Source organism: Cynoglossus semilaevis, unplaced genomic scaffold (assembly GCF_000523025.1).
Source record: "Cynoglossus semilaevis isolate Cse_v1.0 unplaced genomic scaffold, Cse_v1.0 scaffold621, whole genome shotgun sequence".
NCBI lineage: Eukaryota > Metazoa > Chordata > Actinopteri > Pleuronectiformes > Cynoglossidae > Cynoglossus > Cynoglossus semilaevis.
This window is the reverse complement of record NW_007585125.1, coordinates 73,817-100,616: the sequence shown is the minus strand read 5'-3', so window position 1 is coordinate 100,616 and position 26,800 is coordinate 73,817. Positions and strand designations below refer to the sequence as shown.

The following is a 26,800-nucleotide window of genomic DNA, read 5'->3' as shown; positions in this document are numbered from 1 at the left end:
AACCTTAGAAATTAGTTAAAATAATAATAATAATAATGATAAAGGCATTTTAAGTTGGAAGTACTCCACCAGAGGGTGCCAAAGCACAGCTTAGATCCCCTCTGTGCCCATCAGGATAGATGACAGTTGCTGCCAACAGAGACACCAGAGCTAATAATACCTTCAACACTACTGGTACAGGCCAATGGCGTAAGCTCGCCCATGATATACCAGGTGACAAAAATATGTTAATGACTGAAAATATTGTCGTTAAAAAAAGTAAAGATACATTTCTTAGTTGAGGCTTCAACTTCGAGTCAGTCGTCTGCTTTGTACCAGCCCTACCTCACCGAGTCCAGGACAGTAAGTACACGGCTGACAGTCTGACTGACACGATTCAAATACATTGCGAGAGAATGTGGGACTGAATAATATTCTTGAGGAGTGTATTACTGTTCCAGCAATATACTTAAATATATAAAAAACTACGGAAATATTTTTTTATTTTTATAATAGCTATTTCTATATGATTAATCATGACTAATTATGATCACGATTAATCATGATTAATCCACAGATTTCCTTTGTATAATTTAATTTATCTCACTGTCTGACAGCCCTAAAAAGAAAAATACACTGGACAGTGCACATGGCTACATTGACACATTGGGAACATGCTCCAGTGACAGTATATGTATATGTATATGACAGTATACGAGCCTATACCTCAGTGGACAAGCCCTGGAGTCAATATAACCCAGGTTATTGTCTCTGAATGTAATATTTAAGTGCACAAATATTTCAAACACTGCATTCTCCAAAAGTTCTCTGACGGAGGTCATATTCCTCAAGATGAACAAATCTTGGCCCAATGTGCAAACTCCTACAGTTAAAATTAGTAAAAAAAGAAAAAAAAAAAAAGAGAACAGGATTCAACATAAGCTAAAGAAATCCGTTAATTAAAAAAAAATTTTACTGCCTGTACAAGTGGAACATTTTTTTTCTACCACAAACCAAAATAGAATTTAATGTCAGCCTTATTTCTGCATGAGGAAACTGAGCAGTAAACCGTCAGATCACAGAGCACGACGCTGCTTCTCCCACGGTGCACTAATAGCCAGCAGGGCCACACGCCCACGTAATTGCAGGAAGAAATTCAATACGAGTTCTCAGAGTTCTATTTTTATTCAAATGAGACATTATTGGATACAGTAGAGCATGGCTGCGTTAGCGGTGAAATGATTGATTTCTCTCACCTTTGTCCACATCCCTGAGTCTCCCCCCCCCCATTACATACATTTAGATCTCAGAGAAAATGAACTGATTACAGATGAGCGTTTTCTCCTGGTTCCATCAAAAACAACCTTTTCCTGCCCGATGACTTTATTGTTATGAGGAAAGGAAATCTAGTATTGTGCATCTTGACACAAAATGGACATAATTGTACAATTATATTAAACTGAATAGATGCTGGACATTCAGGGGTTATTAAAAAAACACACACAATACAATAGGAGACGAAAACCTTCGCTCCGTGGAAATCTCTCTGCTAGGAGAAATTGGCACTAGATGAACACGAAGAATTTATTCCAAGCTGTTTGCGTGCCTGTGCTGGGACTGAAGTCACTGAGCAAAAACAGAGTTTTGCCAACATTATTGGCAGATTGATTTAATCAATCTCCCTTATTTGCATAATTGATCAATAAGCTTTATAACAATGGAACTAGTTATATTTTATTTTTGGCCTTTTTGTTTGCATCTCTCCAGGTGTTTTCAACCGTGGTTTACATTTAAAATCATCTTTTTCTTTCTATTCTTTTCCTTCTTGTTTTCTTGAATTCCTGATTTCCAATTTCTTTTTTTAATCATGAAAAAGTCATTTGCTTAATTACAGACATTGGCCTGTGTCAATATGTATTACGACTGTTTCTATTTCTGTGCTTTTATGGAGTGGAAGTCTGCGACATTAATGCTAAACAAAAGTTTTGTTGCTCTGAGTTTTTTTTCCCATTTTTCCAAGAAGTAATTTTCCACTGTGTGGAAGAGCAGAGGGCAGCACAGAGCAGAAACAATGTTTTACTGATGTTGCTGTTACTCCCACTGGTCGACATTTGTTCTTTGAAAAGGTCGGCCATCACTCAGTGGGGTTCAAATCAACATATTATTTATGTTTGTTCCGCCCTCAAGTATTGTTTTTTTTTCTAAAATGTAGATTACATTAGAATTAGCATGGATGACAGCTGATCTGATGTCAATACCCTGAAGCGTTACTAACAGTATTGAGCTTAAACTTTCCTCAAGTTGAAGAAAAGAATTCAGCTGATACTTTACTCCTTTCTGAATTGTTCTGTTACTATGTATAAATATATTTGTGATGCTTAAAACTAGCTAAAAAACAAAATCTAAATCTCTATAAGTGCATACACCTCTCTCTGAAGTCTGACACCTACACATCTCAAAACTTCACAGCTGCACAGGATAACTCAGATCCTTACGGAGCTGATGGATTTCTCTGTACTCAGCGCTGATCTGTGCTGCACATAACGATGCTTCTCGTTTATATGCAACTTAAACTGGCCAACTATATTTTCCTCCACATATTATGTCCACAAAATAAACCACATCGGCTGCGGTCCGAAAATGTGACTAAAGTATTTCATGCATCAGCCTGGGAACGGGAAACCTGTTGAATCTGGTGGAATACACCGAATACTTGTCAAATACCAGAACTGCTTATTCCTTCTTAAAGAACTGCTGCCATTGCAGAATGTACTTTTTTATATATTATTTTTTACTGCAATGGCACTGAGAATTAAAAAAAAAGTGGTTTGAAGGGCAATCAATGAAGCAGTTTTGGCAGGAAGTTCTACAGAGGGAGTACTTTAAAACACCAACTTAATGGAATCAAATTTTATACAAATCTTTGAAGTATCCAAGGTTTTAATTGCCACCAAAGCACCATCTGTCAACTAATTATATTATAAAATATATTATGTATATGTATATATATATACATACATACATATATATATATATATATTTCTATATATTCTTGGACTCACCCAGAGCAGGCTCAGCACAGTCTTTGTACTGTTCAGGTGTGCAGTATGGAGCCTCACCTGGAAATGAATTGAAATAGAAGAATGAATTAAAGAATATTTTGCCCTATATTCTTTTTTAATTATGCTTTTTAAGCTCCTCTGGGCCACACAAAATTACTTGGCAAGCCACATCGATCCTCAGGTTGGACATGTGCTTTAAGGACTTAAACATCTCAACATCAACATCATTAAAACCAGAGAATTTCTTACCAGGCATGTGAACCATCCTGCAGTTGCAGTTCTCCACAATGTAGTGTGTTTCACAATCGATTCTGCAGGCGGTTACGCTGTAGACCTCAAAAAACCCAGACTGCAGAGGCTTTGATTCACACTCTCCCCATGGTGGAGGCAGATAGGTCAGCTGCAGGTGAAAAGAATGGACGAACGAAAAAAAAATGCAGCTGTAAAAACGACCCTCTAAATCCTTTAAACTGGATCCAGTTCTTTTTTTTTTATAATGACTTTTGGAAGTCCGCATACACAGATAAAAATCGCTGCATTAAGCCCCGAATTTGGAAGCAGCGTGAAAGCAGCTTTGTAAAACATGCTCACTCGTCAATGAAACCGAGCCAAAACCAGGCACAGAGGAGCCACACAACAAACCAGGTGGTGCGGGAAAAAAAACATTCAGCACAAAGCCAGAGCCTGTCAGAAAAATCCCATAGCATGTACTGATGGTCGCACCAAATCTCCAAATGGTCTGATCTGGCTCCTGCAGCTCAGAAGACCAGGATGGCAGATGAGGGACTGGGGACACCGGGCCGAGCAGCGTGAAGACCCATCTGCTCCTCAACACGGTCTGTGTGATCCTCTGCTACCATGCTATCACAAAGCCCCTAGAACAAGGCTGTTTTTTCCCTTCATCTTTTTATTTAAATGATGCAACACAAACCATCTTTTCAGGTGAGATTTGGACACAGTTTACTTGTGAGTACTGACAGAACTTTGATGCAGTGGCTCTGCAGATCAATTTGCCCTCCCTTCAGAACGTCAGTTTAGATCACCGCAGAATTCTAATGTCCTGAACAACGCAGCCCCGGGAGGCTTTTGTCCATTTTTTGAGGTCTGGCTCTAACGTCTCCTGTGGTAATTCAACACCCGATGCCAGCAGCAAGTGAATGGATGGACATTTAGACGCTATCAATTTTATAATAGACTGGAGAAAGGTGCTTTTTAGCAATAACCTTTAAAATCTCCTCCACAACTCGGGCTAATGCACACTTGATGTCTAATTAAAGTCAACAGTGGGTGAGGACAGATTTGATTATTTCTCTGTCTGATAATCTGGGACTATTTAAAAGTCGTGTTTTACCGTGATCCGACCTTTTAACCCGTTCATTGTCTCTCTAATAAGAGCCAAGGTCTGAGCCTGGTAGACATGCTGTTTCATCAATGTTCCATTTCCATGTTGGTCTGCAGCTACATTTTTAGAATTGAAACTTTTATCATTGCACAAAGTCTTGTCTTTGTAATACAGATGTTTCACAGAATATAAATCATATCTAAACTTTATATTAAAGCACCTGAGAAAACAAGGTAAAAACTGCCCAGCTGAGCTCTCTTACTCACTCTTTTTTTTTTCTTTCTGGCACAGTGTCCCACTGACAAAAGGAAATAATGGTATAATGAGGACTTTCCCTCCCTGAAAGAAATTACTTTTTCAGGGCATAGGTACACCTTGTCCCTTTAACTTAAATCAAAAGCCAACAGAAAGGCAATCTCAGTGTCGGAAAGGTTTAAATTTAAAACTGCTTGTCTTTGCAGTGAGGGCTCATTAGCTCTGTGCTATAGGCAGTGGACTTAATTAAGCTGCTTTAAAGGACTCGCACTAATATAAGTGATGAGTATATTTTTACAACGACATGGTTTAGTACGGTATCTTTATCCTAGATTATATCATTACCTGGACGTTTTAGGTGATCTGTGAGGCTTGATTCACAACTCACCTCTCGACCACACATGTCAAACTCAGGGGCGGGGCCCAAATCTGGCCCGCTGTGTGTTTACATTTGGCCCACAAGATCATATAAAATCTGTACAACAGTTGGCCCGCTAGTATATACCCACTATATATAGACATAATAAGAAACAAATACTACTGAGGTGTGTCTTATTTCAAATTTAAGTTGGTTTTACTAAGATTTGGTTGATCCAGATTCAATGTTTACGTAAAACTAAACTTTGTTTCCAAATAAAAAAACTTCTACGTTACATACTGTATCTTGAGAGAAGGGAAAACATGCACAATTGCCATACATTTTTCAATAAATATTACATTTGGCCCACTGTGAATTTGAGTTTAACACCCCTGCTCTAGACACACGATTTGCCTCTAAATATTTGGTCTGAAAGACAAAAAAAAGCACTAAATGTTTTGTGCCATTTAATTGTCCTTATGCATCTTAAATGACCATTGAAATTATTTTGATATCCCAAGTCTCTTGGGTGTTTTAGAGAATAAAGATTTTACTTTACTTTCCAAGAATCTCGAGCTAACTAGGAAGAACAAACATGCCAGGCAGAAAACACTTTCTGAATGACCACTTTTGACAAACAAACCAATCATTTCCATTTTGTTTTACCTTTATGTCTTTTATCCATTTTCTCCCAAAAAACTCAGTCAGTAAGAATTTCTCTGAGATTTTAGAAAATGAACTCACTTCTCTGGAAATGAAGACTGTAAATTGTCCCTTCATACTTTTCACAATAACCAATCCTCAGAGATGAAATCAGGCCACAGTAGGATGGGTTTTTTTTTCTATTTCTGATGGTGTTGTTTCACAGTACTACACCACACCTGAACTTGCCATCTTTCCAGCTGTGTGGAGCGGCAGAAACACACTGGGTTTTCACAGCAGGCAGGTATGTCTTCATCCTGCCAGTCACAGAACTGGGCTGACAGATGAGTGCAGACGGAACCCTGGAGGCTCATTATCCAGGAAGCAAAGTATCTCTGAATAGATCCACTCACAACCTTCCTGCTTTACTGCTGACGTGACTCTCTGGGTTGCAGCACCACAGAGAGTTGTCATGTACTGTGGTGAGAGTTCAGCTGAAGAGCAGGTTACCCAGAGAAGAAGAGTAATCTGAAGTGAAAGGGTGTTGACATTTGTTTTTGTTTTTTCCCCCATTAGATCCAGTGCTTGTTTTTCTCATTTTGTCATCAATTACATGGGCTGAAGACTTTTCTGCCTCTGCACTTGTATGAGCACAAACCAATTTTTAAACCTGTTTTTGACGAGATAGAGAAAAAACAAACAAACTGTAATTTCTTATCTTAAATTTAAAACATATTTTTTTCCATTATTTCCTGATTTTCCAATTTCTACCATCTTATTGACATTAGGTAACTGATGACAAAAAGTTTTATTTCAGACAGAAATATTGTCTGTGGAGAGATTACCAAAAGTCAACTTAGAGCAGGGGTGTCAAACATACAGCCCGTGGACCAGAACTGGTGTACTAGGGAGTTCTATCAGCCCATTTGATGAATTCTGAAAGTGGAAAAAATACACAAACCCTTCATGTTGGTGATGTTTTGGAATTATATTTCGTTAAATATGAATATTTTCCTTATGTTCTTGTACTTATTTGCAGGAAAACAAAGGGGGAAACCATGGACTTATTGTCATTAATAGGTAATTATGTTTTGATTATACTGGTCAGGCCCAGTTGACATCGAATTTGGGCCGTATGTGACACCCCAGTTAGAGTAGGGAGATTATAGCTCAATAAATTGGTGGGGTTTTTTTCCCTAGAGTTGACCAATCTCATTCTGCATCTGCATGATCTTTATGCAGCTGCTCCAGATCCACCTCACATTTCATGACTCTCCATTAGGCATTAGCCAAGGCTGATTGGAGACTAAATCTGCTGTGAATGTCAGCATTGACAGTTGTACTTTGGCCGTCTGATCGACCAGCAGGGTTCGTGTCCTCTCGGTGCTTTCACATTTACTGCACGGAGAGTGAATCCAAGGACACGGGAGTATCAGAGCTGGCAGTTAGGAGTTTGTGGTTGTTGAAATTGACTGATGTGACATTTGCAGATACAAGTTTTATTGGTGCTTTATGCGCTGCGGCAGAGCATGGCTACCATTCATGTAGTGAGAGTAAAATGACGTATTGGCAGTAGAGGCTCAGTCTGACTCATGACCTCAGTGTTGTGAAGATGTTGGACTTTGTCTTTAAGAAGTGTTTCCTCAGTTGTTCCATGGAAAAGACAGTGCTGTGTTTTCAGCTCCCCGAGGCCAAAAATCAGCAGTTGCAGGTTAATAAGAAACATCCCTATCAGACTGACATTCTGAGGCTGAGCAAAACAAATACCACTGATATTTCTTAAAAATGGCTTTTACTAGAATTACACGTCCATCAGTTGGTCTTACTTCTTCTGTGTCCCCAGAGGACATTGTGGGTTTTCTTTATAACTGAGAAAGCTGAGGAATTCATAAGTTGTAACCAGGACAGGACAGTCGCTTTCATGCATGCAAAGACTTTGTTTTAACTTGCCAGGTGAAAGTTCAAATATGAGTGTTTAGAATAATTATGAATTGGGGACACCTGTCTGCATGTATTGAGTGATGAAGCACGGGGAAATCTGAGAAGAGCTTAATCGTAGATTCTCTCTTTGTGTATCAATAGAACGCTACAGCTAAATGTTGCTATTAGCCAGAAATCCAAAGAATCTGCCTGAAAAGAAAAATACTAACCTGGATGTATGAAATATGTTGAAGTACTGAAGAGTTTTTCTATCTGTGTGAATGCTTACAATGGACCACAGACCTGATCAAAGTATTAACTGTCTTTGACTATCATCAAGAATTCTACTGAAGAGTACTGATGATTTTTCAAAGTTTTCATTGCTGAAAAAGTACCACGAATGAAAGCACCATGAAAGTAAGAATCTCGTTGTCTTCATTTTAAATATGACACTTGACATTTTCCCCCTGGAGATGAACAAAGTTTTTCTGATTTCTGAGTCTCCTCAGAGTTATGCGGGATGTTTTTAACACCAAGTTCTTATGTGCTATATGGAGGAGTGGGGTTGGGGGTTTAACATCCAAGAGCTCCTGGCTGATAGAACCTCAAAAAATGAATTAATTAACAATAATTAAAAGGTATTAAAGAACACTTCAAACTATTTACCATGGCAGTATAAAAGGATGAAAGAGGAAAACATGAGGAGCAACTCCTTGAAATGAAAGACGATGTGGCAGAGCAAAGAAAAGGAAAGAAAAATAAAATTAGCATTAAATATCTGTCAGATCTGCAGCCTTGAATGTTGGCCTTCAGTGACGGAGAAAAAAAAACGCTTCATAATGATTGAGTGAGGTTAAGCTGGAGTTAATCATCTCTCCAACAGCAAGGTCACAGCCAATGACAGAGGGGGGGGGGGCAACAATCTCAGAGAAAACCGCAGAGGCCGGCTGAGGGGCCAGAGGGCGACGCACATGCAGCTGCACCATTCTACACAGCAGTCACACAGGTGAAGGCAGAAATCCCATCACACGAGGGAAAGTGAAGTATTTATCACTGTTTCTTTTAACGTTGGTGTGAGAAAAGCAAACACATGGATTAAAGAGGAAAAACAGCACAGGGAGGAGAAAAGATTAAAGAAAAAAGCCATTAACTGGGTATCAGCGCTACATCAGGCACACCTACCCTCTGCTCCTGTGTGGCAACGAAAGTCTGGAAGCCGGGGGCAACTCCGAATCCCAGTTCGTGAACAAACGGCGGCTCCGCCTGGCTGTGGATTTGCACTCGCACACCAGCTTCAAAGGCTGTATCCTCTGAAAAGAAGACAGATGGAGAGGCCCAATAAACTGATTTATTCAGTCAATAAAAAAGGGCCTTTGGCTTTTCGACTGTCTCAGACATACAGCTCAGAGAACAGAAAGACAGAAAAACACTTGGGAAAAAATTGAATTTCCTGTTTGAAACTGCCGTTTACTGATGGAGCTTTTGCACCATTGCCCAAAAGCCACTGATTTAAGTGATGTGTTTAGTATTTAGTTGTTCATTCAGATATACAGTATATTGTCCTATTTGTGTTGATGTCAATGGCACATAGGGAAGGTTGACTGGAGTTACATAGATCAATGTTCATGAACATTTGGACGGACACATTAACAGGCACACATGTTAAATGCATCATGTTTTTTTCTCCAGGTCCCAGTTCTGCTCACACCAGTCACGGTCTCAGTGCATGATGACCTGACAAAAACCCACAGCTGCTTAGCAACCAGTAAATTTAAAAAAAGTTCCAACAAGGCAAAACTAAAAAAAAAAAAAAAAAAGTAAATGAACATGCAGGAAGGTAAGCGCAGCTGTCACTTTCTGTTGATTTGCTTATCAATCAAATGTCGTCGGTGACTGATGGGACGACAGATTGGAAACACTCAGATTCAGCCAAAGAGATCAGAAATTCTTCTTATTTTTGTTTTTTATACCAGTGGGTTACTCTACAACTGCACTGAAGAAAACGTATATGAAGTAGTTTGAGGTCTTTTCTTTACTGGTTTAATGACTGATTTTACATGAAATAAAATAGAAAACTAAAATGTGTTGCTGTGGAAGGTAAAAGGAAAGCACAGGTATAGTGCTCATTTCAACAGTAATTGTTGAATAGATGCTTCATTAAGAGCCATTGACCAAACTGATCTTAGATAACTGGCCGCCATTGACCAAAACTGATTAAAAGCACATCAAAAAGCCATAATGTGCTCACTGACATATTCCTCCATTAAAGTCAACAATTAAGACAGAGAAGAAGAAGCCGTCTGGTTCGGCCTCCGCTCTGCAGCCTGTAAGACAGTGTTAAAAAAACAAAACAAAAAACTACCGTCAGGGTAAATAGTCTGATAAAATTCTGTCACCCACTGCAAACAAATTCCTCTCGTGCAATCCATCAACTCTATCACATTTATACATTTCTGACTGCACTGCTGCAGATAAACTTGTGTGTGCTGCATTAATCAAACTGACTCGTCACAGACCTACAGTATATGCAACATTATGCACAGGTCATAACCCACCACATGAATATTACATGTAAAAAAACAGAGCTTTCACAAGCCTTAATATTGAATTAAATTTACATAATTGCATGGCTGGCGGAATAATACTAATAACAGAATAAACATGGTTTGGTTGCATTTTACGGAACATTTTATGAAAAAAACCCAAAAAAACCCCACCTCCCCCGTTGATCTTTTCCAGATGTTTGTGTGGTTTACGAATATATGTTTTAAGCTAAAAACTGCACGGCAAACAAATCCAAATATAAAGAAAAATATCATCCACATATACTGTATATATAACCTGAATTAAACTGTAAAAAGATAAGAAGTGGGGTCACTGTTGAGGTGAAAACAGTCTGCTCCAGTTTGTAGTTTCAAGTACAGCTAGGCAACTTTATCAAAATTAACTGAAACATAAAGTAATTCTGAAGAAGTTCATTCAGAGGGCAGTAGCCATGAGGTCTTCCTAAAGCTCTAGGTCTGGATTGAGTGTTGTCAACAAAGACAAGGAATTCATGTAAGAGGTACAAAGTTTCCACCTTGTTCGGAGGAATTTGACAGTCTCTTTGGGAAGATGAGGGGCAATAATGTTACTGAAGCTGGTTTGACAAATGTTCCAAACACATTTTGATTGGCTGCATTTGCGCATAATACAAAGCAGGAAATCACAAAAAAAAAAAAAAAAAATTAAATTAGAAATTAGGGCCACAATATTCTGTAGCCAGACATTAACTTGCACCGAACAAGACTCAACACGTTGACCATTTCGGACCGTTTTCCTGCCGAGAATAAAGATGAGGNNNGTTAAGCGTTTGCATGCTGCACCCTTCTGTCTGAACGATTGATGAAACATCAGCCTGCGTGAAGGTTTAAGAGAGAGTCGGAGAGCAGGCAAAAACAGGATGGACTGTCGGTGTTTGTAGCGGAGTCGGTTCGGCTCTTATCTTATCAGAAGATGATGAAGAGAATCAGGGATAAGCACGTTTGCTGGATGTGGATGAGGCTGGAGCAGAGTCACATGAAGCGACACAGATGTGTACTTACAACAGCATTTATTTCATCACCAGCACCGTCAATCTCTATTAACTTAGATTGACTCGGAGAACAAGGGACAAAGATTGAATTTGGATGCCGCGGGTTTGTGTGCCAGACAATTTATTCAGCCGGTGTTGTGTTTTCACCTCTGTTCTCCTTCAAGCATTTTGTACTGATTCTACATCGAGCCGCTAAAAGATATGACAGGAGAGGACGTGACTGTTGTGAATGAGGAAGAATCTGCTCGTATCACGGCAGGTGCATATGAAAAACCTATAGTTAAGCATGTATTCTAGACTCCATAGATAGGTACTCCTGGTGTAGACAGCTCTACGGAGCATGTTAAGCTTTCAATCCCTCTCAGTGCCAGAGACTCTTCCATCTGCAGTTGTATCTTAACAGCCTATCATGGTTCATATTTGTGTCCTTGCTGTCACAGCAGGGCTCCAAATGTAAATCTCAGCTACATGTAAAAGTGAGTGACTTAGAGTTACAGGTGTTGAAAAGCCAGTAAAAACTGAAAAAGCATTTACTCTGCCATATGAAAAGGTACTTGACCACATCATTACTGACCGGCTGGTTTGCAGAGGTTTTTCCAATTACTCACCACAGACAAAGACGATGAGTAGAAGACTGAGAACTACTTTTTTTAAAACCTCTGTGAAAGAATGAAACATTTTGAAGACAATGACCAAAAATGCTGAACATATTTTAAAAAATGGCTTTGTACCTATCCTAGCAACTGAAAAGCAAGTGCACCACAGGGAAGGTCAAAGGTCAGGAGACAGAAACAAAGAAGTCAACGATTTCAGAAAAATTTTCTAACAAGACATACTTGGCTAAACAGAATTTTGTGACTAGCATAGTGACTTAGCTTGGCTGTTGTAGTTTATTAACAGATTTTATGGAAAAAGCTTGGCCTTTCCATGCCCTGGCCTGGAAATCAGATAATTCTTCTCTCTAAAACTATTTCCCTAAAAACATGTGTCTAGCACTGGTACTCTGAAGGCCGTCAGGTCAAGGTAATTCTACCAGGGGAACTTCTGTTGTGAATGAATGTATCAAAGCGCAGAGACTATTTTATTTTATTTTTTTTTCTATGTATAAATTGTTGAACAAATAAATCATAAAATGTAAAAACAGAATGCTGCATAAATCCAAGCCCCGTCTGATGATACATTTATGTCAGCTGTTATTTGAAGTGGGTCAGCGTTGAATGCAGGAAGAATTTCAATTTGGAGTTTAGCCCTGGAGGCCTGGATTTGGACCATGGACAAGCTTGAGTTTTCTGAAGATTTTACTAAATGATCTCATCACTCATTAATTTAATGGAGACAGGTCATCCAAATCTCGACAGTTCCAGTTTATCTTTAAAAATGATTACAGTTTGAGGGACTTGACCATGTACAAGAACAAACCAAACCTTTGAAAAAACAGAAAACCAGGAAACCTGTAAAAAGTTATCTGCAAAGTTATAACGAGATTAAACATGAGAAGATGCTCAGCCAAATCAATACTGTCTGCAGTAATGTTCTTTTTTAACTTCAGCCAGACCATTATTATAGATCTAAGCTTGGTTTAGCCATAAATATTTTTTATATTACTGTATAATCTACAGGTTTGTTGGGTACAGAGTATTTAAAATCCTATAAACTCCACTTGTTTTCTGTTTTTGTTTTGTATTTATCCACAAAAAAACCCCACCTTTACATCTCACCTTCACTTAAAAACAACACCTGCGGCAGAGTATCTGCACCATACTGAGCTGAACATTATGTTGTCCTTGTTTCAACAATGTGTTGTTTGTGTGGCAAATGACTTAACCACACACACAGCGAGAGAGAGATCACTGTTTGCAACAAAATTGCAAAGGAAAAAAAAGTGTTCTCTAAGCAGCAGTAAATGAAGACGAGAGCAGCTCATGATGGTGCAGCTGAATTGTGTTTCTTGGAAGGAAAATCATGTCACCTCTGCAAGAAGTGTCAGGAGAACACAGTGTTCTGAGCAAAAGCAATTACATATCGATGCTTGTTGTATCGAGGTAGAGCAGAACAGCACTACAGCCCCAGAGATTATGGTAAAGGTAACATTGGAAAAACAATCAAAAATCAGATGGACCTGGTTTTACTCTACAATTATGTCTTGATGGATCTAGAAATGAAGATAAAAGTGCAGTTCAGTCTAGTTATTTCCCCTTGTTGATTTTTACGGGAAATTATGTTTAATTTTCTTTTAACTTTCAGCAAAATTTGGTTATTTTTATGAATCTAGAAAAGTAAAGCGAAGGTCTTCAACCACTGGCCCTGGTCTGGTCTCTTGTTGTGAACAGTGGTTCCCAATACTTATTCCCAGCAATTTATATATTAAATTATTTATGTGCAATTCGCTGCTATTTCTGTTGCACTGCAACTGTTGGAAACCACTGACTTTGATTAACACTTAATTAAACCTACTCATGGTGAAATCTCCCGGAATTGCACTTTTGTTTTAATCAACATTACTACATACTTACAGTATGAGAGAGCAGCTTGATTATTCCGAAGAAAATGATCATCTCTCTCCGTTGCACTGATTTGTTCTAAAGAAATAGCAGCAATTGCACATAAGTAATTTAGTATTTAAATTGCTGAAAATAAGTATTAAGAACCACTGTACACAACAAGAAATAGATACAAATAATGTTTGTATTTTTCTCTGCAGCCAGCTGCCAAATGGCGGAAGGCTGGTCTGAGGGCCGAGTGGTTGAGGACCTTTGCTTTCATAAAAATAACCACATTTAGTTGAAACTTAAAAGAAAATTAAACATAGTTTCTCTTATGTTAAAGCACAGACTCTTTTATGAAGTCATTGGTTGATGAACAGGAATCTCTAGAGAAGAAAATATCAAAATAAAAACTCAGACATGAATGTGACATTGACTTGAGGATGTGAGAAATGATACATGGATGGAGAATCTTTCCACTTTCACTCTGCTCTTGGTTTAACATGTTGCTGCATCCATATTTTTGTTTTCTCTTCCCACATTCTCAGCTTTGATACAACTGCAAACCCTGCAAAGGCACAGCAGGTTTTTGGACCACTCTGAACACATGTGGGGTTTTATTAGCGATAATATGGTGCATTGATAGGAAACAGAAGGGGAGAAGCGAACGCACAGACGAAGGATGTGTTCATCTGGAGTCAAAGTACGGCCAATAGAACACAGCAGCGGGAATCTGTTTGTTTTATTTGTAAATCAAAGTCGAATGACGAAAACAGAGACAAAAATACATCTAATATTAACAGGAGGAAAAAGTCAGTCTGACATTTCTCTCAAACTCCCAGTGAGACGATAAAGACGGAGGAGTGATTAGCTCAAACTATTGTGCAAGCTAGCTCTTCAATTCTTCATCGCTCCATCAGTCACACTGTTAATACAGACAAAGGCGAACCCACCAGGATTAACCTTAGGAACTCTAAAATGCAAGGCTCTAAGCAGCAGCATTATCTAAATAAACCTGAACTCAGTGGATGTACCTAAATGTAATCATAATTTTATAGTCTGGGTTTTTAATAAAGTCTTTTTCTTGTTACTGAGATAAAGTCACTGCAGAAAAGTTTGTTCATCAGATTGTGGCTATTTTTTACTACCTACTACCACTTTTAGGTGTTTCAAGGATACATCTAAATGTTTTTTGCTGTCTTTAACTTACTTTCAGATTTTTAGGGAATTTTTTTGTTAACGTTTTTTGCATCATAGGCTAATATTTAGCGGTTTAATTCTTTTTTTATTGTTATTGTATTTTAGATTTAATTTTTTTTAACATATGTTTAGGTATTTCTTTCTTTCCTTAAAATGTTTTTATCGTTTATGGATTACATTAATCTAAACTATTACTCTACCTGCAACGAGATGGCAAAACATCTGATTTAAAGGCTAATTCCGACATTTTTTCCTTTAATGAGTAAGAATGGATAAATAAAACTAAGCTTATTAGGTATTTAGCTTTGCCTGAGACTGTTTTTAAAGTCAAGTCTTTTAAAACTAATACAGCCAATCAGAGATCAGTTAGTACCAGCAAGTTAAAATTGAAAATAAATAAATAAAATAAAACTATATACAGTATCTCAATATTTTTGAAATAAAAAATCATATTATGTTATCTTTATATTTATTTTGGATGAAAATGTTTATTGATCTTTAATACTAACATTCATCAGACAGTTGAAAATACTCCTGTCATAGGAGTGAAGCCTATTTAATAGATGAGCTGACAGCAGTTTGGTCAGTACCATAGTAATAATATAAAGCTTAGTAACCAAGCAACAGACAGCTTTCTCTCTCCACTCAAATGTATATCTGTCTTTTTTTCTTACATGAGACATGGTATTGTTGGTTGGTTTTTTTTCACATAATGTTGTCTCTAATGGCCATGGAATGGTCTAAAAAGCTTTAGGTAGAACATCGTGCTAACAGAACCCCAGGGACCATGTGCTGTTCTCTGGGGCGACAGACATCAAGAAAAGCCTCAGTGGAGGTTCAGGTTTGGGAAAGAAAAGGGAACCATGGAGATGGGGGTGCAGTTCCTGCCCATTGTGTCTGCAGAAGAAAATAGACCTGGCTTGGTTAAGAAGACACTGTGCTTCCTGTGGAGGCTGACTCAGCTCCACTACACTAATTAAACTGCACAGGAACAAACGAGGCCACAAAAGAAGTAGAGCCCGCTGATAGATGCTGCTCTGCATGTCATCAGAGAGGTGACTCAACCACAGCCTGTTGAAAAGGAAAGGAAGCTGAGCCCAGGTTTCTCAGCTGTGTTTTTTTTTATGATTTAGCTTCCTCTTGTTGGAGCCCAGAGTGAATAATGTCCATCTGCTGGACAGTTTGTAGTTTGGCTGGTTGCTTTGGGAACATTGTGCAGGCATAAATCAACCAGTGCCATTGAAATAAGCATTCAAGATGACCAGCTTCACAATGACACACCAACGCTGAACTACTGAAAAAAAATTTTAACACTAAGTCCAAATTCAGGATAAAATTAGATTAACATTATAAATAAAACAATTATTAAATCAAAAGTACTTTCAATGAAAAAACACAGTAAACAAAATCAAATGGTAAAGTTGGGGCTTTTAGGCATTTACTTGGCAAGGTTTTAGTTGGCCAATGAAAACACATTTGAACTTTTGTGTTTTTAGCTCATTTGTAGCTTTGGCTACATGGGCAAGTTAGCTATTACCTTAGCTATGTATGGTATATCAGTAGCGATGTCTGGCTAACTCTAGGCTACTGCTGGTTTGCTTCCGTTTTCCTTTAATTCTTTTAGTATTAATTTAGCATGTGCTGCGGCACAACAGTGTCTACTGACATAAAGGAAGCAAACCACTTATTATTGTGAAAACAATAGTTTTATTTTTTTTTTTTGCTTCTTTGTTAGGAAACAGCTCATGTGGTGACCATTAGTGAAAGTCTGCAGATTAAAATACGTCAAGTGTTGGTTGGTGTGCACAACCAGGAAATAAATCCAGCTGTGTAGAATCCGGAAACCTCTCTTTTATTCAAATTGCAGCACACACACGTATACACGCAGACAACTCTGACAAACAGAAGCCATTTTGAAATAGACTTGAATTCTCTTTTTACCTATTTCTCAACCAACTCATTACTCTCGTGGCTGCACTTTTGGTTTTCTAACTTTTCCTTGCGCTATCTGACTTAAGGGAAAATATCAACCTTCCACTGAGAACTTGAAAAGTTTGGTGTAGTTTGTTTAAAAATGTATTAAAACCACACAGCCATAGTGGTATTTATGTATTTGCAGATTATACCTATTGTTCTGTAACTTTATTTCATTTGAACAGTAGATGGTACGGTCAATGTGGGTGAATTTGAAAGAAAACATATGACGCTCGAAGGTGAGGGGAAAAAAAAGGTTTTACATCTTCCATACAGTAATATTTACTTAAATGTGATATTTCTTTTCTCTAGTTCAGGAGAAAAAAATCTTTTTATGTCAACATTATGAAATGCAACTATATTGAAATACAGAACAAAGACCAGATTTGCGAAAAAAGTGACACCTGTGTGTGTATGTATATATATATATATATATATAAACTTTCATAAAATAAAAGCAATATCTTCAGGAATAAGAAGCTCAGTAGACTAAAACCTTCTGAAGCTCTGTGTGTGCAACCAAATATTGGTGGTGCAGAGAAGGGTAAATGTGATGTTCTTGATCCTCGGATCCTGATTCCAGGAACCTTGTGTTTGGGGCTTCATTGGTTTGTTTAAAAGATTATTCAGTATTTCCAAAAAAATAGAATAATATTTAAAGCTCTCTTTTTTAACATCTCTATTTATTAATATTGTTTATGGTGAAAATGTAATATGAACTTTGTTAATATTGCACACAAACAGATTTATTAAAGGATTTGTGGTATGTGAAAACAAGTTGAAAAATACAAAAACATTTAATTCAAAAATCTTTAACTTAATCGCAGTAGTATCAATATCTTAGAAACTTTTATTCCTTTAAAATTATGGATTAAAACTTTTTTTTAATTATTTCTTAGTCATGACATAATTAATTAATGAATTCTGTCTCTGTTAAAAAATCAGATTTTATGAAGTTTTATGATCATTAGTTGAAATGGATTTATTTTAATCAAGACTTTTAACCTTAGGAATTTAAAAGTAGATATTCTGAATAAAGTCATAAATGGGTTTAATGTTTCAAAATGTTCTTCTTTTGATTTTTTTTTTTTACAACTCAGACTAGTTTTTAAGCAGTATCTGAAAATGTGACTCTAAAATAAAAGGGAAAATTAACATATTGTCAGAACTCAAGACAAAACTATTTCTGAAAGTAACTTGAGAATCCTGCCTTTTCTCTCAAAGAAAACAGTGTGTTCAACATGTGTGTGTGTCCTGCGTTACCTGTGTCTCCCCACACCGGCAGGTACTCATCCTGCTGGATGTCCAGCATGATCTCCAGGCCGTTTCCTGTGCCTCCCTTCATGGTGGTCCGGAGCATTTTTCCCTCCTCGGCAGCATTGAACATGTAGCACTTCCCGTATCTGGTGAACACCTGAGCAAACACAGAGAGAGAAGAACTCTGTAAAAAGCCGGAACACTGGAACAAAAACTGCTTAAATGAGTCCGAATGAAAAAAGTTTTCACTTCTTCAGATTCCTGGATACGCTGTAAAACTAGAATTTAAGAATTAAATTAACTCGGGGATTTCTAACTGCATAGTTTAATGAGTAAATAAATCAAATTAAGTAAAACAAAACAAGAAACACTCCTCTGTTTTTCCATGAAAATGTTTTGAGGGCTCCCGTGGTAGGCTCTGAAAAAATAACAATATTGGCTGCAGTCATAACAATCACGCTCTCTGAGCTTCTAATTACATTGCTTGTCCCGTTTTAATTTAGAGTTGAAAACAATGACTCAAGGTCCTCTTTATGCTGAGAAAAAAAATGTCTCAGTCTTAACTTGAAGAGAATAAAAGGAAATAATGTTTTTTGTTCTAAATACGAAATGTCCACACCAGAGGGCCTGTTGTTGACGAGTCAGGAACACACTGGTCATCTTCGAATACAGTTAGGTTCATTTAGCTTAGCAATGTTACTCCATTGCTCTACATTAGCAGACCAGGACTAGATAAACCATTAAAGAGACATTTCTGACATTAATTCTGACTTTTTCTGGTTTGGTGTAGATCTGGGTGGGAAGAAATCCAAGTTGTAGTGGAGACATTTTCATTACGTACAGCTCCATTATGGTGAAACCAAACGTCAGCAGAAACAAATAACACAAATAAACAACGCTGACAAAAACCAGCTACAGAACCAACCACCTACACCAGCACCTTTTTGTCAGGCTCTTTTCTACTATTATCCAAAACACCAACACCAACATCTACCACCGCCTCACCACGGGGCACGTGATGGATGTTATGGCGCTAATGAATAAAAGATCATTGAGGAAAGCGGCTCCAATAAACCATGGGCAGCATGCGTATGTATGTTATGCATGTGTGTGTGAGTGTGTGAGGTCGTCACTCATGAATAATGACAACATCAATTCTGCAAAGACCGGCTGAAACGGAGCCGTTCTGTTAATAAATAATCCACGAACAGCCAGGCTTTCTGAACCTTAGCAAAATATTCATTTGCCCTGAAATAAGTTACAGCTTCCAGACTAATGTAAGTATGATTACTGTGTCACCTTTTACCATAATATACAGTTCTGTGCTCCATTTACTGTGGCCCTGTGTTGTCATGAAGTTATTTACACCCAGTATTAACATACTATTTACCCTGAACCCAACAAATCATACACTGTAATTCTAGTTAATATATAACCCAGCAATAACTCCTAACCTCAGCTTCAGGGATATAACCTGAGCCGGGGGGCAACTGTTGCCCCTGCCGTCTGGTTGAAGGACCAAGAACTGCCAGCAGGGGGTCAGCTCACATTGTACTGACATGTAGTTGGGGGCCACAGGTGGGTGGTTTCCCAGGCTGAAAGTGGATTGTGGGCCTGGAGTTTGAGACCCTTGCTTTAACAATGGATTTTGTTGTATCACAAGCGTGGCGGTCACTCCACCTTTATTCAAGTAATTTTATCACAGTGCCACAGCTTGATACTTCAATAGGATTCGTGTTTAACAAGCAGTAAGAAACGGTAATTGTGGGTACTGATAATTTTAATAAGGTGCTAACAAGGAGCAAGAAAACACTTAAGGTCGTGTTCCGTTGTGTCCTAACCATAAAAAAGGGGGGTGGGGGGAAATCTAACAGTATTTGCTGTTGTACTTTACTGTTGTCTCTTGGGGCTAATGTTATTAGAGATGACTGGTGACCACAGACTTCATTGCAGTAAAAGACCAGGACTTCATCTGAGGACACGGGCGGACGTCATGTTCTCTCACTGCTGGAAAGGACTACTAATGAAGAGTGTGTAACCGTTGGCTGGGTTTAAGGTGGACTGAGATGGATTTTCATTTCATGCTCCTCCTACTTTATTGACCCTTTTCATCTCACGAATGGTTGACCAACATGACTGATGGACTCCCTAATGCCACACTCCAGCAGCGGTCCCCGCAAATCTGCGGAACATGAAGTGTCACGTTACAGTGTCGCATTATGAGTTCATTCACCTCTGCGAAACAGAGATGCTCTCGACAGATATGTATCCTAACAAAATAAATGACACGCTGCAACTGGCTGGCTGTACAGTGAGGAGGACAGCAGATAAATTTCACAGCACCACTCAATCATCCTTTGCAGGTATGAGAGTTGGCAGAGCTGTTTTTGGTGGGTTATACTCAAACAAACTTCTTGACACAGAAGAAAAACAGACTTTTACTTCTCATTTCTTCACGGTCCACAGTGTGGCCACGACATGCTCTGCAATTCCTTAGCATTTCTTCAATGAGAGCATTACTTAATGGTGCCTCGGATAATCCCCATTTACGCAGCTGCCCCAATCCTCCGGAGATTTAAACGTTCCATTTAACCCTCACTGGTTAATTTGTTGGAGGCTGCGGTATTAAACATAATTACCCATCGCTGCCGTGCGTGATGGCGGTACAGATTGGACTGCATGTTTCCTTATTTTCACTTCCCAAACACTGGCTCCCAACTGTCTTCTGTCAACATCGTTTCTCACCTCCGCCTTTGGATGGGCTGAAGGATTGCTTTCTGGGGGACACTGCTCTCCCCTCGTTCACTCCCCTTACCTAGACTGATTATGTTTGACAGGCAGGACTACGATCAGGTCAACATCCCATTAGACCTGAGCCAGACAGTGCAACTTTTCAGCCAGAGGATGAAAAATACCTCAAAAAACTTTGACAGTGCAGTTCTGTTATTTTGCAAATTCAAGCCACGGTCTCTGTCTGTCTTCCTCTGCTCCCTGATGATCTGCTGCCTCAGGAAGAACTGTCAGACGGGAGTTCTCAAATGGGTTCACAAATAAAGAACAGCAGAGAAAACTGTGCTCCGTTTCTGAAATGATTAATCAATTTTTAGTTAAACTGCGGTGTGCAGAGCTTGAAATGGAGCTTATCGATTATTACTGTCTGGGTTAAGACTTTTGTCACAGTTTTTATTTTGTTCAATAAAAGAGAGGGCCGTCTGCAATAAAAAAAGCATCTTTTATATAATAAGTTTATCTACTTAACTTTAATATTCTCAGATTCGGTAAGGAAAAGTTCACCTCTGTTGCAATAAACCTGACTGCATTTACAATATACAATATGCCTGCATAAACATAAATAACATCATCAACTATCATCGCAGCTATGAGAAGCTTCAGACTTTGTTCTAGGCACATTTTTGAATGTTACCATCTTGTTTTAATGATGCTTCTCTTGGCAGTTTCAGTCCAAACGTTCTTTTCAGTGGACAGAAAACAGTCAGAGAAATCATTAGGGATGCTAAAGTCATGACACAATATGATTCGCAATAACATACATACCACATAACATACAATAACATACCACAATTCTTCTGACATTAAATGAGCTCAGCACCAAATACAAATGTCCTTACCATAGATAAGTAGTTTAGAGGCGATTAATCAAAAAAAGGTCAGATTAACTGTTCTACTGTTGTTTGCTCTGTACTTTATAAAGGTCGGACGAGTCACAAGACGAGTCACTCGCCGCCAATATTACATTTGTTACCCCTTCCGAGCCAGGGGTCTGAGAGCTGACCTGATAATAACAGCGTGTGTGTGATTCGGCAGCCAATTACAGAGTCTTTTCACCAACAAAACATGTCTCATTAGCATTCACAGCTGTGAGTGTCAATGTCTGGAAGCGCCAAACTGCGAGTGTGCCACGACCTTGCGTGTTTGCCTTGTAGTGCTCCCCGCACAGTGAATGTCAGAGATGTCATGGCCATTACTGTATACTCCCACCATGATGAAAAGGTCAGCTGTTGGCACCAACCTCCCAAATCACTGAACCAAACACATCTCAATGTCACACTGTAAAGATGCTGCATGTTCTTTATGGGCTATCACTGCTGCCATAGATGTGTGACTGGGCTACTTTTCCACTGTAGATGTATATTTTTTCTTTATTGTGACAACGGTGTCAAATTATTATTGTCAGAGATGCTGTCATTACGTTTGATTACATTTCATTATTTTCACTCACACTGTCATTACTTCATCTCTCAGAAATAATCTCTTTCAGAAAAGAAGAACTAATTGAAATTGTCACGATGGGTTGGAGAGAGTCATCGTTTGTTTCCTGTTAGAGAAACATTTGTAAAAGAACATGTTTTTCACAGATTTAAAACATAAGTATCCAAGGTCAAAGGAAATCATTATCACTATTAAAAAGGAAATTAAAAAGATATTGTAAAAAACTTTCATTACTAAATAATACAACAGAACTAGGTACTTAAAATATTATTAGCACTTAGAATTAGCAGGTAACTTCATATTTTCAGCTGTGGAAATCACCAAACTGAATCTAGTATATTATTTCACCAGGGCAGATAAGACAGTTGCCATGAAAGATTTGCTTCCTTGGGGGTAGTCAGTCAAATGAAATACACCGGCCATGAAACATTCTGGGACAATCCTGCATAAATCAGAGCGAGTGGCTCTCAATATACACATTATAATTATAATGATCAAATACTGAATACAGATTCAAATATATAGTATACTGTAGCCAGAATAAATAGCAGCAACATTCAGAATGCAGGGACGGGCCTCCACAGTCGACCATGCAGGAGTGGAGGAGCCCACCAGAGGGCAAGTACTTAGGGCTGATACATGCTCCAAAAGACGCAAGACATTTGTTTTCTCTCCCAAAACTGCATAAAAAATTACTTCATTTGGGAGTACACACTGCTCGCGCTTGAAACAGTGAGGTTTTATAAACATAGTGCAGTACATGAAAATATTGGACCTGGCATTTTTCATGAATGAAGCATGAGTGACTGTGGCTCTTTGGTCTAAATAATAATAATAATAATAATAATAAAATTGTGAAATTACTATTTATTGGAAGTGTCCTGAAAGAGCTTGTTCACCAGCATTGTAGTCTGTTTTCATCTATAAAACAGTGTGTATCAGCATCTACAGTAGTGACGGAAGCAGTGGTGCATCTCTGTGTTCACTTCTGCCGAATGACATTCCACCACCACTTTTCCTGCATCTCCCATTAAAAATAAAGGCAGCCATTGCTACAATCCATCTTTTTTTAAGATCTGAAGAAATAAAATAAAAAGAGCACCCGATGTACCTGTTTTTATGAAGTACTTGCTGCGTGGTATTATTGTTGGACAAATCAATGTCCATATTTAGTGACTTATCATAAAACCAAAACAGAAAGAGAGCCGGAGGGCTAGGATGCGAAGAAGAGAACGGCCTTTTGCCTTTGCTTCATGGAGAGTCAAAGAGAGCCGTAAAGTTTATGAAAAAAGGTCTTTGAGTTGCAAGATGGGCACTTTCTGAGCCGGCTGCTCGGCAGCGGCAGTTAAAATCCTTGTACTGCTGTAGGGATAAATAATGCAGAGGATTGCTGCGTTAGCGACAGGGTCGGCCGCAAGTTTGAGGAAGGAGGATTTAAGTGTTTGTGCACACACACCTACATATGCTGGTCTCATATATCATCATGGCTTTGGGCATAACTTCCCCCTGAGTCTCGTCGGCTCCTCACACGAGTGAAACACCGTCACGTCCTCAAATATATTTTTCATAAAGTGAAACAAAACCCACAAACTACCCGCAGTGTTGGGAGTTTTATAGAACTTGTTTATCATTGCACCCTTGTGTACTTTTTCCACATCTTTAAATAATATTTAATGGAGCAGCACTGCACATGTGCAGGATCTGAGATAGGACACGAAGAATTGCTGCCAACTCTGCCAGCCCTGTCAGTGTAAATATTTATAATATCTGGGAAGAGGAGGAGGAAGTGTAAGGATAGAGGCAAAAAGGAGAGGGCATAAAATAAAAGGATGTGAAAATCAGAAATGAAAGAGAAACATGTCTGCTGGGAAAAGTGAATGAAATTACTTTTAATGTGTTTAGGTGCAGGCTATTTGTTAAAAACTTGTTTAGTAAAATGACATATCTGTTGGAAAGACTGGATGGATTTTCCTGCTGCCTACAGGAAGACATTTGTTCTGTTGAGCCCTTCAGTTTGATTTCCTGTCTGTCCTCAGACATCTCAGAGTCTACATCTGACTAATTTTATCCCTGGCACCAAGAGGGCCAATCGAAATCAGATCTTTTTTGGTTTGACAGCTTTCAAGGTTCAACTTTTCCTGCTCTATATGTTAGATCTACAGGAAGTCTGCACATGGAGTACAACAAACCAAAGTGCTGTGGATGTTACAAAAAAAAAACAACCTTCAAGGTATTTATGTTTATTCTGTCATCTTGTACAGACTCTCTTGGCTGAAGCCAAGTCTAAACAGCTTTCGGTTTCAAAAACACCCAGAGGAATGGTTTATAATCTGTGGGAATGTTCTCATCAGCTAATTTTGTGCCTAATGACATTCCACCACCACTTTTCCTGCATCTCCCATTAAAAATAAAGGCAGCCATTGCTACAATCCATCTTTTTTTAAGATCTGAAGAAATAAAATAAAAAGAGCACCCGATGTACCTGTTTTTATGAAGTACTTGCTGCGTGGTATTATTGTTGGACAAATCAATGTCCATATTTAGTGACTTATCATAAAACCAAAACAGAAAGAGAGCCGGAGGGCTAGGATGCGGAGAAATTCTAATTCAGCCCAAAGGTGAAGGTACATCATTTATATAGAAACTAGTTGTTGAATCAGTTACTGTGGAATAAGTTGTAAATATATATATATTCATCTTGATTAGCACCCAAGACTATGTATTTAATACCATGCACTTCATTTGTCTCTATATTTATGTCTGTGCTTTGATTCAAGAAGACAGCATAAAAGAGAGCAGTCATTGTGGGTTAGAAACCCTGAAACCTTAAAATATAAAACCTCTCTCTTTTTCTCTCTCGCTCCAGCCATTGTCTCTTCTGTACGGGAGAAATACATTTGAATATTAAATCCCATTTCCTTTGATATGTTTTCACTCACATTCTTTCACATCTCTCACCATGGCAGTGATGTCAGCGCGTGGAATGTGTCCAGATATAGCCGCGGACCAGCTGTCACCACAAACTTGTCAGTCACATCACACGCTGAACCATTATTTTTAATAAGTCACCTCTTCTGCTAGCTGCTAGGGATCTACCTGTCACATCCTTACAGAATCTGTCAGGAATGACGCAGGGCTGAGGAATAGACCGAGGCGGGTTCTTCAAGACGTACAGAAAAGCAGGTCATCACACTGGATAACATGCCGTGTCTGTCTTTACAATGGTATATAAAATGGAATGTCTGTAGTGAGGGTGTCCCTGGATGTGTCTTATACACATCCAGGGACACCCTCACCCCAGGGTTATTTTGATACTTAAGGAGAACAATACAATGAAAGTCAAACAAAGGGTGCGCTCTTCAGAGTATATGCCTTCTATTCCAGTCTTTCACCACCTTTGACACATCAGACCTAGACACATAAATAACCTCTGAAATCCGACTGATGTGATCAATAAAACCACCAACTCACTGGCTATTAATATCCAGAGAGGTTTTACAGTTAAAACCAAACATCTTAAACTTCAGTAACAGTCTCCATGGAAGATTGTACAACCGGCACGATTACAACTGTTGGGGTTTTCGGGATCCAGTTTGGCAGAAAATGAATGCTAAAGCATGGCGGTTGTTTGCATTGGTGAAGCAAAAGTAATCTTTTTTTTTTTTTTAAGATTGGTCCTTTTAAAAGCCATTAAAAGTCCTGGACTGTGTCCCTGACTATTGTAGTTCTGGATAATCCCATCTCTTATTCTGGGTACATACAGCAGAAACCTTTACTATGCAGTGAATGTCATTGCCGCCAGATGAACAGAGGACATATGGAGAGCACTTGACGACCTGTCACTTCTCCGTGGCAAGTCACTCACTCACTGACTTACACGATGTTTGTCTTCACACCACAGCTGCTCCAAGAAACATCCTTTTCACACATTTCACTTATAGAGATAGCAGAGCCATAGAGAAGGACACGTCAACATTTGGACTGGAGGGATGAGGATGACCTGCTCTTTTCCCAGGCCCAGAATGTCAGTAAATCCTTACATAATCAATATGTGGCAGCGTATTGCCAGTCAGTCTTCCTTTTTCTAGAAAAAAGTTAGATTTTGCTGACTAACGTTCGAACTTGTATGCCATGACTTTATCATTGAAGACACGCAGGTTTGCCTGTTTTATAGACACTAAAAACTAATCTTAGCAATAATGTGAGAGTACAAGCTACACCGAAGTATGACTAATATTTGGAGGTTTTTGCACTTGACGCTCCAATTACTCAAAGCAGCTTGAATTAGGAAAAATCCTAAAAAAGATAAATCCTACTGTGGTGGTTTTTATTACCAAAGACGACAAAATACCATGAAGTATGAAGGTATTACAGCTAAGACTATGGCATTTAAATTTGATTTGTTGTCCATTTGTTTATGAAAAGTCATCGGAAACTTATTCCAGTGAAGTTAATTTTTCTGAGTGCTTTGATTTTTTTGGCGGGGGGGGGGGGGGGTGGGTAAAAACTACGTGGGTGTGTTTC

At 38.6% G+C, this 26,800-nt stretch overlaps 1 protein-coding gene across 2 annotated transcripts in view; it reads right to left on the bottom strand.

The window, feature by feature from the left end:
- asic2 (acid-sensing (proton-gated) ion channel 2) overlaps window positions 1-26,800 on the bottom strand; it is an 88,387-nt gene that overhangs the window by 6,353 nt on the left and 55,234 nt on the right. For both annotated transcript variants that reach the window (XM_017030891.2, XM_008337489.3), the window contains 4 exons: window positions 18,053-18,203; window positions 8,741-8,868; window positions 3,291-3,441; window positions 3,042-3,098 (listed from right to left, as the gene is read on the bottom strand). In XM_017030891.2, the coding sequence (XP_016886380.1) occupies window positions 3,042-3,098; window positions 3,291-3,441; window positions 8,741-8,868; window positions 18,053-18,203 (487 nt within the window). The remainder of the gene's footprint in view (window positions 1-3,041; window positions 3,099-3,290; window positions 3,442-8,740; window positions 8,869-18,052; window positions 18,204-26,800) is intronic.